The sequence below is a fragment of the Monodelphis domestica genome, chromosome 7 (assembly GCF_027887165.1).
Source record: "Monodelphis domestica isolate mMonDom1 chromosome 7, mMonDom1.pri, whole genome shotgun sequence".
In the NCBI taxonomy this organism is placed as follows: domain Eukaryota; kingdom Metazoa; phylum Chordata; class Mammalia; order Didelphimorphia; family Didelphidae; genus Monodelphis; species Monodelphis domestica.
In genome coordinates this window covers 86,373,640-86,387,849 of record NC_077233.1, presented here as the reverse complement: position 1 = coordinate 86,387,849, position 14,210 = coordinate 86,373,640, and the positions used below count along the sequence as shown (strand labels likewise).

At 37.6% G+C, this 14,210-nt stretch overlaps 1 protein-coding gene across 50 annotated transcripts in view; it reads right to left on the bottom strand.

The window, feature by feature from the left end:
- The window catches only part of PBRM1 (polybromo 1), a 144,543-nt gene that overhangs the window by 74,139 nt on the left and 56,194 nt on the right, over positions 1-14,210 (bottom strand). For all 50 annotated transcript variants that reach the window (XM_016424578.2, XM_007500485.3, XM_007500490.3 and 47 more), the window contains 3 exons: positions 10,028-10,133; positions 5,276-5,918; positions 1,613-1,824 (listed from right to left, as the gene is read on the bottom strand). In XM_016424578.2, coding sequence (XP_016280064.1) covers positions 1,613-1,824; positions 5,276-5,918; positions 10,028-10,133 — 961 coding nt within the window. The remainder of the gene's footprint in view (positions 1-1,612; positions 1,825-5,275; positions 5,919-10,027; positions 10,134-14,210) is intronic.

Sequence of the window (14,210 nt, the reverse complement as noted above, 5' to 3'; positions counted from 1 at the left end):
TTGTCTTTCAAGGGCATCTGGTTCACTATCTATGACATTGCTGGTAGAGTCAAACAATGAACATTTTTAAATATCAGGAGGGAAGAAGGGGGTTGTTGTGTTAGTCCCTCATTTCCAATTTCCAAACCATTATGTTATCTTCAACCCTCTAATGTAAATAGCCTTATAACTGACTATTATTATTTCCTCTCCTACTCCGCTTTGCTTTTTGTTTTATGCTTATAAAAAAGGAGGTGGTATCTTTATTACAAGGTTTTTTGGCTAAATGAGGCAATCTATTACATCCCCTTATTATCAAGTTTACCCCCCATACAAATTATAACAAGTTATTATATTGCTTGGAGAAAAATGTGCCTCAGTCTACCTTTATTGCATTTTACCCACAGTAATACCCACACCAATGAAAACCTCATTCCTTGAAGTAATAATAGTAATGATAATAATAACAATGATAAATAATAACAGCATTTATAGAGTGCTTTAAGGTTTGAGAAATCTTAAGGTATTGACTCATTTGATCTTTACAACAGCTCCATGAGGTAAGTATATTGTTACCTCCATCTTGTAAATGAAGAAAATGAGGCAGCCAGAGATTAAGTGACTTGACTAGAGTCACACAGCTAGTAAATGTCTGAGGTAGAACAGGTCTGACTCCAGGTCTCATGCTCGTACTCTGCACCCCATTAGCTACCTAAAATGCCATACCCCAACCTTTTGAACAGACATAGTCAACTTCACTGTTCAGGAGATAACTGTCCAGGCTCCAAAGTTCTCCTCTTTTAAGACTTCTCATTAGAATTCCCACCAGAGGCTATGTTGGAACAAGGAGAAAGAATGAACTTCAAATAAATTCGTTTTGCTCTTTGCCCAGGTAAAAGTTATTTTAGGGGAAAGACTGAAGCCAATGGGCTAAAAATGAAATTTGTACATGCCAATTATTTATGCTAACTCACAATCCGATTATAGAAAAAATATTGTGAGTTGACTAGGGTACAAACTTGTCTGTAAGGATTACAAGTATGACTAAAAATTCCTCAGCTCCTAAATGGTTACAAATCCTGGTAGCAAGCTCTGGTCAATGTGGTTATAACAGAATTCTTTATAATAAATATTCTAGTTAAATAAATTTTTCCTAGTCTGAATGAAACATTCTGACTCATTTAACAAATTTGGAAAAGCAACTCAATTTCAAGTATGTATCTTACTTTAAGTCTAAGGTCAATCTATGATTGACATATTTTGGCAGAAACCTTACTGAGAAGGAAGAGCATGTCAATACCTACTTTTAGATGGATTCTTATTTTCTTGTCAGTCAACAATATTAAGAAGTTCTAAATTCTCTTTTGAACTTATCATCTTATTTTGTACAGATACAGAGACGATATCTTTGCCAGCTATGCTGAATCTAGATTTCCAAGTCTTTCAAGCCCTATGAAAAAAAACTCACAGCAATGATGAGGACATAAAGTTCCTCCTAAATGATCTTTGTTGTAAAAGATATACTTTAAATTATGATTCTTCATTTCCAAACTCAGGAAGCTTTGATATAGAAGGATTTAATTACAAAACAAACACCATATGTCTGTCATTAAAAAAGAAAAGAGAAACTCACCTCTTTTTTCTTCTTCCCGTTTTTGTTTATCTTCCTCTATTTCTTTTGGTAACTTTTCCTTTTTCTCTTTCTCCACATCATTATGGAGGTGCTTTGTTGTATAACTAAGTGCTGGGGAAAGAAGGATCTCTCCATTCTTGCAGAGTTCATCACGGATTTTAATAAAGAATTGCTGAAGTTCTACTGCATCTTCATATATCTCTGAATCCGTCCTGGAAAGATAGGGTGCATTTTGAGTTGAATTATTATTACTATTCTTTTTTTCTTGGCTCTTCTCTTACATGCCAAATAATATTAAAATGGGCATTTGTTTTGAATGATATTAAATACAATTCAAGTACAAGGAAATAATGTGGATATGTTTCTAAAGTATTAGAACATTAAAAAAAAGGTTCTTACCTGTTTAACTATTTTGTGATGTGGTCTCGTCACTTCATATCACATATGGTATATGCCCACGAAAAAGACCGATGGCATCTCAAGTTGAAAGGGACATTCAAATTCAATTAAAATATTCATTGGGAACTCTTGTTTTCATTATTATGAGATTTTGTTATGAGGCTTGAAGGGCTTTTAGTATATACAAAGGCACCAAAACTAGCATATAAATGTTTGCTATACAGGGCATATACTACTAGATTTTTAATAATTCTCATACTGGTTAGCATGGGGGAAAAAAAAACCCTACTCCTCAATTAGGGAGCAGATGACAAAGTGAGCTTGTGCCCTTTCAACCTTTCTTGTCTGCAATATTGGTGGTGTAAATAGATACATAGTGAATTCAAATATGTGAATTTTATGACTAGGAATTACAAAGGGCTCTGGTAATTGTAACCCCCCCCTCCCCCGAGGCATTAAAATTAATTTTATTTCCAAATACCAGTTTTCATTTTAGTTTCATTGTTGTTAAGGAAAAGTAGTTTCTGGGCAATTGGGGACTGAGAAAAAACTAAGGCTCTAGAAGGTTAAGTGCCGTGGTCTGGGTTCAAGTGTCTGGCAATACTATGCAATTGTGGGACTGATATCTGGCAGACTCTCTAGTATCTTGGGGTATCATGCATTCCATACATAAAAGGAAGGGGTTGATAGAAATAGGTTCTTTCTGGCCTGGGAATTACTCCAAAAGCTATTTAACCAGTCAAATAAATAGTCTATTATGAATCATTTTGTCAAGATATGAGGAGGTACTTTTATCCTTCCACATCATCATGAGACAGGCTGGAGAGTGGATAGAAGGGAGGGAGATGCTTGTTTTATTAGTTATGATAGTGTTATTCCTGGTACAGGGACAGAAGCAATGTATACAACAGTATCACTCAGAGAGAGAACTTCAAAGAGCTACTTTTTCCAGGAAAAGTATTATGGGTACATATAAAAAGCAAACCGAAGTTCCATTCATGTTTTGGGTACTCTGAAATCTGGTTTTTGCAAATATCAAATGGATAACTATAGGTTAATAGTTTGTGATTTGAGGTTAAAAGCAAATTCTATATTCAGTGACTACATTTTCAGAAGAGATTGCTAACTCCAATAGAAGAACTTATGTGAAGGATTTTTCAGGGTTCTCTCCATACTATCCTTGTCTCTGACTTTCTGTATATGGTACAGGTCTTGGCTATAGAACTCTAAATGCAACAGGGTGGGTCACTTGCCCCTGAAGCAATGCCAGCAGATGAAGGTGGCAAGTGGCCAACTGTTTGAAATTACAGATCAAATAGAAAATACTCAACATTTTCTCAGAGCAGAAATGAAGAAGGCTTCCCTCTACTTCCCTCAATGTACTTTAATTGAATACTGCTGGTTAACAACTTATTCAGGTATTTCCTCTGCCAATGTAATGGAAAGCAGAGGATCAAATGACTTCTTTTTAATCACCTACATTGGCAGTCATATTTTAAAACCTTTTGTTCTACCAAATTTGTTTTTGTCAAAGAGTTCTGAATCATTCCCTTGCCTGTCCAACAAACATCTACAGAATGCTTACTGAGTATAGTCATTGCCAGGTACTGGGATGAAATCAAGTAGATGGAGAGTAGGAGTGAAGAATTTACCAATTAATTGGTGAGCAATAAGGAAGATAAGCTATGATAAAAATAACTATCTGAAAAGGAAATCACAAATCTATGAGAGTCCATATCATTTCTCAGATGTTATTTGTGTGATGATCCTTCCAAAACTGTACCAAATGACTGACATAATTCCCCCTTTACTTTCTCTCACCTGATGAGGGGCAGTTTGTGGCCTTCATCTCCCTAAAAATCATTATGCCATTATTATATGATTTTAGACATAGAGGAGTTGTAGCCAAAACTTTATGCAATGAGAACATCACCAAATAAGACAAGATAGCTTCCCCCAGTGATGATTTAGGAGTCGCAAAGAAATTGCACAATGGTCTGTGTGGCTAAGAGCAAGTAGTCTCTGAAAGAACATGTTTCATCCAGATCATTTAAGAACTCATTCAGTATGAAATACACTAAACTCAGATCTTTGAAAGGTCTGTGGAAAAGAAAATTCTTTTATAGTTGAGAAGACTACTAATTTTAGTCTAATTTTTAAAGAACACTACAGTAAGCTTATGCTATATTCTTATACTGTTAGCTTTTTTTACTGGCTTCAAATTTGGTCTCAGATACTAGCTTGGTGACCATGGGCAAGTCATTTAACCCTGTTTGCCTCAGTTTCCTTAACTACTTCAGTATCTTTGCTAAGAAAACTCTGAATGGGATTACAAAAAGCCAGATAAAAGTAGAAAACATTTGACTACATATTTTATATGTACTTGTGGTCTTGAATAGAATGTAAGAATTAAAAGCAAGAATTCTTTCATTCTTAGTACTTCTATTTCCAGCACTCAGCATAGCCTGGCAGGCAGTGAACCTTCCACGACCTCATGGGAATAGAGTTCCTATTCCCAGGTATTTGTGACATACCATTCCTGCTGAGTAGGCCAAAACATAGAAATCTCAGTTCAAGGCTGCATAAACAGTTCCAAGAAATCCTGCTGGGGACATCTACAGAGTCGAAATAGGGGACTCTAAGGAGTCGCAAGAACGATGAATGTTTATTGCAAGCAGCACACAAGATTTAAAGCTCTTCTCGAGAGAAACAATCTATCCTCCCCAATCCTCCCCAGAATGTGAACAGGGGAGTTAACCCATTCTCAGGATTTCTTGGAACTGTTTATGCAGCCTTGAACTGAAATTTCTATGTTTTGGCGTACTCTGCAGGAATGATAGATATGTCACAAACACCTGGGAAGAGGAACTCTATTCCTATGAAGTCATGTAAGGTTCACTGCACTGGCAGATGGGAGGCATTTAACATATCCTTTTTAATTGGTTGTACTCAATTAATACAAACTATTGGATATATTACTGAATTTGTATTTGGCAAATCTTTTAAAAAGTATTTTGTAAAATGGCTTTATCTTAGCTGCCACAAAAGAGAAAGATATGAATTCTGTTTACCTTCTCTTTTTCCCTAATAAATAACAGTTGCCTTTAACTTTTAAAAATACTGTTTCAGAAGAGAATACATCAGATGTGAGTGCCAGAACTCTTATCTCTTAAAGAAAGCAAAACAAAGTTACACAAAGGCAGAACATTTTGCTGCCCTCCAAATAAAAGCTATTTGTCTTCCAAAGGACACTGTCTAGCTTACCGATTCATTCTTCTTGCCCTTTCCAATACATCAAACATCTGCTCTTGAAATAAGTCCAGCCTGCGGTAGCGATTATTCTCAACATTCTTCCTAATTATGTCAAAAGTCAGAGGGGGTTTGTTTGGGAAACTAGGATCCACAGAAGGGATTTCAGCCAAGGAGTCACTGTAGCATCTTCCCTCATCGTCCTGATGGCTCATTACAGACACAAAAAGATTGTGGATAAGCTCCTGGATAAGCAGTGTCACATTAGGAACATGAGAGTCTTCATCTCCTTCTATGTCCCTTCGAGTTTCAAGCAATACCTTGTGCAGGACTAGAGCATCTTTGTAAATCAGGGATTCAGGCTCATTGTATGTGCAAGCATTGTTGAACATCATGACAAAGTCTTCCACCATGGAGTCTATGTCTTGGTACTTGTTAGCCATCATGTGGCTTCGGATCTTTTCCATGTCAACAGGCTTTTTTATGGTCAGGTAGTAGTCTGGCAGTTCTGACCTGGAGGGGAGCCTCAGGAAGATGGCACTGAGCCGGCGGCCCCGCTTATCTGTGTAGTTCTTTACTGCTTCATATACTTCATTGAGTTTTTGTTGCATTGGAGTCATATATTTGGATTTTTTAGGAGAAATGCCACTCTTTCTACCTAAAGAAACAGTTTCAAAGGTTATATGAGAAGTAAAATGTTTCCATTTCTTTCATAGCCTACCCTTTCCCCTTGTGGCTCAAGTATAAAAATAGGTTAGATAATTTTGAGACAAATCTGGTTATTTTAAATCCTGTCTTTTAACCCTCTAAAACTTTCTAAAAAATACACATTTGCCTCAATTCAATGATTCACAAACGTGGGAGTTATTGCAAGGAGTCCTAGAATCCACATGCCAAGCTACAAATAAACAAAAATATCTCTATGAGCTAAAAGTACCGCAATACATGTAATAATATTTTTCAAATGTATGTAGAGGTTATTGTGATTAGAATACAAATCCAGTTAAAAGCTTTGAATTCATAATAATTTTATCATTAAATATCATAAATACATAGGGATTAGTTAACTTCTTTGATGTAAAAAAAAAAATAAAAACCAATGTGCATTCAAAAAGATTGGGAATTATTCCCCTGAATATTTTGTTGAAGAACTTCTTCCTTCTACCAGAATAATATATATGACAATGGTCAGTGTCAGCTGCCTTACTACTAAAGGTAATAGAAGCCCCTTTGACAAATCTTACAAAGTTCAAAAAGGTAGAAGGAGAGTGGGTAGATAACTGGGATGTATGAAAATGGACCTCTATTTCAATCTTAACTCGCTGGCTTACTTACAGATTAACTTCTCTTCCTCTCAAAATGTCAATTTTCTCACCTCCAAAATTAAGAGTAATTCCTCCTCCCATCCACCTCTCATTGGTATGTTAACAAAACAGATAGTCAGACTGACTCTGAGCCATCTGAGAGATGCCATGTGATAATATATTCATATTACCCACACAGCTCTTGGTGAGGAAATCTCTTTCCCTGGACTATGATTTCCTTGGTTTAAATACTGCAACTTATAATGCTTTACTATTTACTAAATCTTCCATAGTTGAAATTGATTCAATTAAAAATGGAGTTTGTTACAAACGAATTATTCATAAAATACTTTGCCCTCCAAAAAAGAAAAAACACTAATTTTCTGTATTCCATTATAATATCTAGGAGATAACTTTAATTTCAATATAAGTTAAAGTTAAGATTTAATCTTTCATAAAGGAGACTCTAGATATAAAGTACAGCTAGCTTGAAATTTTGATATCTAATCTCTTCTGTAGTTAATCAGAATTCAAACTGGTTACTTTTTAGGTTCATTGAGGCACAAGAGCATTTTAAAAACAACATTATGTTCTACTGATGAGTCACTAAGTAATGGACTTAAGTTTTATGGTGAAACCACATGAATAATGATAGCTAGCATTTATATATTGCTTTAAGGCTTGTAAAGAGCTTTACATATATTCTATACCTTTGTGAGGTAGATGCAATTGTCATTCCAATTTTACACATGAGGAAACTGAGGCACAGTGGGGTTAAGTGACTTGGCCAAGGCTGCACAGCTAGTATCTATGACAGGATTTGAACTCAAGTTTTTCTTATTAAATCCTGTCCTTTATCCATTGTGTTAACTAACTACCCTTGTATGAACATGTATAAGTTGTACATGTTTTTAAAAAATAAGCAAAAACGTATCTATAAATTCTATAACAGCATCATAAAATACTATGGAGATTTTATTCAACTGATATTTTTCAGTTTTTAAAATTATAAAAGTACTAAACTTGAAACAATTCACCATTCAAATATACTGACTAAAATAATTTGACACAGCAATATTCTGTGACATTACTTAATAACTGTATATAACTTTTTCTCTTCTTATTTTCCTACAATAAAGCAAGTTGAAAAAGATCTTTTGCTGGACCATTATCCTGCTCTTGCCCACCTCCCCCTCCAAGCATGGTATTACATTAAAATAAAAATTTTTTAATCCTTTAAAATATTGATTTTTTTCCTTTTAAATACTTGTTCATTCCAGCAAACCCCATTGCCTTGACACAAAGAATTTCAACTAAGAAAACAATAATAGAACTAATCTGTTATCTTGAATCCTAGTTCCACATTACCAACTTCCTATTGGGCATTTCTACCGAGATTATACATTCATTCTATTTTCCTGCATCCCTCTGTCCCCAACAACAACTCTATTGAAGGCATAACTATCCTTCAAATTACCCAAGTTGGTGACTTTGGAGTCATCCTTGATTTCCATATCTGCTTGTCTGACAAGTTTGTTGCTTCTACCTCTGCAACTTCTCTCCATTCCCAAAGCCTCTCCATTGTGCCTCAGATTCTCCCTACTCTACCTGCACTACCGCCAAAGCCTCCTTCCTAACTGGTCCCCTGTTTTCAGTTTCCCTTCTATCAATCAGCCCATTCCTCACATCATTACCAAACTGGTATTCCTAAAACATGTTCCTGAACCCAACTCCCAAATCTTCAATGGCTCTCCCATCTCTAACATAACATTCACTTTTTTTTAAAGCCAAGTCAGTAAAGTCCTCTAAAATGTGGCTTCTAGCTTCCTCTCCCATTGTTCCATGTCCCTTCTTACACACCAATTGAGTCACACTGGCCTCAGGGTTTCTACACCAGGTAGTCCTCCTTGTCAACAATGGCTGTTCTTCAAAGTATAGCTTCAGTGAGTGCCACCTCCTGTAAGGGGTCTTCCTAGAATTCCCCAGATGGGCCTCTGTATACTGACTTCTCTCAACAAAGCATCTCTCTCTCCACATGTGAGGGGAAGTGAGCTCCTCAGCTTTAAGGGCAAAGGCTACTTCACCGTTCATTTTTGCATCCCCAGTGCCTGGAACAGTAAGTATCTTGCACAAATGTTTACTGAACTGAACCGAGGAGCTAATACTACAACAAGGCCACTATTTCTCATTTAATTCAGTCACAGAAGCTCCTCATTGGACAGGAGATGAAAGGCAAACTAGTCAAAGTTTTCCCTGAGCAATGACTGCCTCACAATGCTGTCAAGACGTGGCTTTCCAGCCTTCTGTTTGAAGACCTTCATGGTCTTCATGGGGATGAGCCCCTCAGAGACAGCCCATTCAATCTATTAGGGAGTTTGTTGTTGTATCAACCCTAAATCTGCTCTCAATCCTTCTATGTGATACATTTCTCACTTTATAGAAGCAGACTGTTCTTTTTTTTTTAACCCTTACCTTCAGTCTTGGAGTCAATACTGTGTATTGGCTCCAAGACAGAAGAGTGGTAAGGGCTAGGCAATGGGGGTCAAGTGACTTGCCCAGGGTAACCCAGCTAGGAAGTGTCTGAGGACAGATTTGAACCTAGGACCTCCCATCTCTAGGCCTGGCTCTCAATCCACTGAACCACCCAGCTGCCCCCAGAGGCAGACTGTCTGCAGACCTCTATGTAAAGTGATTTTTATGTAATGCAAACTGCCAACTGATAGGAAGGGAAGGAAGCAGGAAGGCAGGCAAAGTTCTTCCCTCTTGGTGCTGGAGGTCTCAAGCCAAGTTCTCTAGTTAGCAGTGGCCTGTGTCTCCCATACATCCATTCTTCTGCTTTTACTTGAAGGTATTTTTTGGGGGAAGTGGGTGGGATAGGAGGATATAGATTTACCAAGTGATTTATCAGAAAACAAAAAAAGAAAAGTGGGGGGGGGGGGAGCAAGGCAGCTGGGTAGCTTGATGGAAGTTCCATCTTGGAATTAATACTGTGTATTGGTTTCAAGGCAGAAGAGTGGTAAGGGCTAGGCAATGGGGGTCAAGTGACTTGCCCAGGGTCACACAGCTGGGAAGTGTCTGAGGCCAGATTTGAACCTAGCACCTCCTGTCTCCAGGCCTGGCTCTCAATCCACTGAGCTACCCAGCTGCCCCCCCCCCCTTTTTTTTAAAGGTTGGTTTCAGCAAATGTGTATTAATCACAGAGAAAATTTCTATTCCTTCATCTTTGTGACTAACATCAACAGTGTGTTAGAAAGTAATCTTAAACTCATAGGGCATTTTTTGGTATAATTTCCTTTTCCCTATCTACTCTTCTTGGCTGAAGCATTTAGATGGAGGAAAAAAGTTAGAATGCTGTTAGCATGTTTGTGATTTTAAGAACTAGCAATTACTCAATGTTCTTTCAGTAAAATGGAAATCTTTCATTCAACACAAAATTTAACAAATAGACACAATTCTGTCTTACTTAGCTTGAGTTTGGGAGAAGCCATGTCATCATCCTCCGGGAGTGGGCCCAGCTCTTTTCTCTTATCTCTGAGCATCTTCTCTAGAATATGGGCGTCATTATACACCTATTTCCAAGACAACATGAAAAAGAAAAAAAGTGTTTAAGGGATTTGACACTATGCTAACTATTCCAGCAACTGCCTATGGGCAATACAATCTTTTCTTGTGTTAAACCACATTTATGCATGTTACATTCTCAAATATTTCTATTCCCCTGGGTCCAAAAAGTAGCAGACTAGATTCAAAGAGAAAGCATAGATGAAAACTTTACTAATGTTGTCAGGACTGACATCCTGAATGCAGGTTATATCCTAAAGTCATATCTGACATGACTGACGATAGTTAGAAGGTCTGATGTTTGGAGGTGAAATCTATTGTTCATGTGGCAACATAAGTGATTGTGGTACTTATGGTACTACTAGCTTCTTAATGACCCTATTTTCCCTAACTAGCTGCTTTCACAGATTAGGTGACATTCCCTATGGGATGGATGTCCTTTCTCCCTTACATATTCCTATGTTATAGGAGTCCCAGTATCCAAGCGAGTAATAGTTGCTAGCATTTATAGAGCACTTTAAGGTTTGTTTCCATACATGTTGTCTCATTTGACCCTCACAACAGCCCTGTGAGGTAGGTATTATTATTATCCTAATTTTGCAGATGAGGAAATTCAGGTCTTAAATAATTTGCCTAGGGTCACACAGCTAGATTTGTGTCTGGAACAAGACTTGAACTTGGGTCTCTCTGATTCTCAGCACTCCATTTTCTAGGACCTGCAGCTGCCTCCAGAACTAGAATGGATATCAGAGGTCATCTAGTCCAACCTCTTCATTTGTAAGCTTGAGGAAACTGAGGCCTTGAGACCTAAATAACATGCCCAGGATCACATAAATTATAAGTGTCAAAGGTGGAATTTGAACTCAGATCTTGACGTTAGAGCCAGTGTTTTTTTCCGTTATACCACACTGAACTGTACTGAGTAAAAAACAATAGCCAACCTTGCCATTAACTTATAAAGCATATATCTACCTTTCTGCCTAGTACCCTAGGCTTTAAAAAATCCTGTGCTGCCATCTTTTAGCTTTCTATTTAGCAAGACTGCCCCAGCCTCTCCTTCCAATCCCTCTAACTTCTGCTAAAATGGTATCACGATATCATGCCATTAGTTATACTGCTAATCTGAAATGTCTTGGTTTCCCTTTTCACCTACTGAATTTGTAGCCATCTTTGAAACTTGATTCAAATGTCATCTTTTCCATTAAGTCTCAGACCTTATTTTGCACCACTTTTGGGGATACCTTTATTATGCACTGCTCTGCATTTCATTAAGTGCCTACTTTGTGTTAGGTCCCATGACTATATTAGGCACCAGGGATATAAACACAAAATGAGACAATCCTTGCCTTCAAGGTGCTTACATTCTTTTGGGAGAAACGCCACAGACATACATAAGTAAAAATGAAACATATCCAAAGTAACTTGGGTGGTAGGGAAGAAGAGGTCTAATATGAATGGCAGTTTTGTTAACATTAGGAAAGGGACTCCAGAAGGCACAATGAATGGGCAGAGAAGACGGCCTCCCATGGAATGGAGCTGACATGGATGGGCAGGAGGGAGGAGTCAGTGGTAGTCAGGGTAAGGATATTCAGCCTATAGCCTGTCTACAGCTCTAAAGCACAGGGCAACTGAGTAGAGCCACAGGGCAGCATACTGTCACCCCCTTCACAGAAGCAAAGGTATCCTGGTCTGTTGTAACTCTGCAGGTTGGAGTCCTTTTCTTCTACTACAAAAGCTCCTTGAGTGGAATGACAATATCCTATCAAAGCTCTGCCCACCATGAGGTACTTAGCATTTGCTGTTGTTACTTTAGAAAGCCACACTCACAGCTTAATGAGAAGTTACACAGCTTAATGAGAAGTGCTAGAATTCAAGATTCTGTTGTTTAGGTTTTACAAAAGTATTTGATTTGGTAGAACAAAATGCAGCCCTGAAGGTTCTCCTCAGATGGGGTATCTCCAAAGCACATAACAAAACCATACAAAACAGTGACAGATGGGACTATGGTGAGAACTTCATTCAGCAACAGACTGAGAACTGACAACAAGGAGATACAGGATGACCCCAAAGTGTTCATAGGATCACATGATCATAGGCCTAAACCTGGAAGGAACTGAGAGGCCATCTAGTCCAACACCTACAATGAGGAGACTGAAGTCTAGCAAGGTTAAACAGCTTCCCCAATGTAACCTAGGCAATCAGAGGCAGAACTAAGACTGAAATCTAGATGCTAGGACTGCATACCTAGCACAGTCACTGCTGCCTGCTAGTGTCATGGAAGAGGACCTGCAGAAAATCCAAACAAAAGAAGAATTCCCGATGGATGGTGAGTTTCTACTGAATGTTTGTATTAAGTCCCAAAGCACTACAAAGCTTCACTGGAACACATAGCAGTGGGAAAGAGACCTTTTTAAAACATTCTCACTGCACAAAAAAGTGAGTAAAAGATGCAGTCTTTGGAGAGGTAGTCTGCTGAATTAATATGTCTATCTTGGAAAGGTGATACAGACAGACAACAAGCTGCGTTCAGAATAAAGCAGAATAGGAAATCAGAGTGGACTGCATTTGAGAGAAGCTAAGGGTTTTCAGTGGTTCTCTAATTGATGGTTGCCACAAAAGCCAATCTCTTTTACACCAATATTTTCCCAGTGATACAATATGACTGCAAATCGTGGAATACCAAAAACAATTGCTACTGGAGAAGTGGTATAAAAGATGTTATCAAGGGCAGGTATTACTGGGAAAGGTAGTGGACCAGTCACAGAGTGAGAATGAAACACAACAGATGGACAGACAAAGTGGTGCACTGGTCTCACCAGAATATTTTTCAAAATAACAGCCACAAACAACAAAAAAACCAAGAGGTAGGCTGGTAGTGGGTTGACTATAACTTCTATCAAAGATTTTCTATGGAAAACATGGAGAAGAATCACATAGAATGAGAAGGTGTGGAAAGGCTATGATCTGTTCCAATGGAGGAAAGCACCTTTCCCAATAAAATCACAGATCCCAAATAGCAAAAATTTAAAGACCTTTATAGGTCCCTTGATAAAGTGGAGAAGTGGAACAATAAATAAACCTTACCTTCCAGGCTTCTTCTGCTATGCTGCATTCTGAGTAAGAATTAACAAAAGTGTTGTTAAAGTCACAGAATAGTAGAGTCCACTTTATAGAGAGTGGCCTCTCCCCCTTGGCTGACACTAATCCCTTATCTTTGGATAAGTACTGTCTGAAGTACTGACAGTGGAAATGAATGACAGTGTCATAGGTGCTCTTTCCATGATGCAATTCTCAATGCCAAATCTAATCTATCATCTGGCCAAAAATGGGAGAGAGAAGAAAAAAGAGATTTATAAATGTGGTGGTATTTCTATAAGAATGAAAGTAGATACAGGAGACCAAACTTATCAAATCAAAGGAAGGAAGATGAACTTTCTCTTTGGTGTAATTGCAAAGATTTGATTACTTACAAATCAAAATTGACAATTTTGGGAAAGTAGTTCAAAGAATATGCTTTCAGCTTCTGGATAACCACTGAAATCTTATCAAACTGTCCTTGGAGAAATATAGTCATTAGAACATGCCATGCTAAATCTAAAAGGTTCATCCAACTCAGGATTCCGTCTTTATACAGGATCTTACATATAAAATTGGGTCTCAGTAAGTATTTTTGAATGGATTGACAATGAAAGTAGAATATATGTTTGGGAACTTTCAGGGCGTTGGTATGGTCTACTTTTGAGATTATGGGATAAATCTTAATTCTATGGAATAATTCTGTTCCTTCCATTTTGGAGCAGAAACAGGGAAAATATCTGATTAGCTGAGTACTTAATAGCAGAAACAGAAGATATCACTTTAAGGCCTTTAAGAGAGCTAGACATTCTGACCTAAAGAGGATTTCAGGATAAGCCAAGTTAGGCACAGTGTAGTTAAGTAGAATGACATATCTATGAACCATCCAGATAAGAACTGTGTAGTTTTATTTGCTTTTCTAATACTCTATCCTGGTATATTATTTTTGAATGGTATAAATTCTTTTCCTTGTAGTTAACTCTTAGAAAATACTACTCTTATGAACTTAA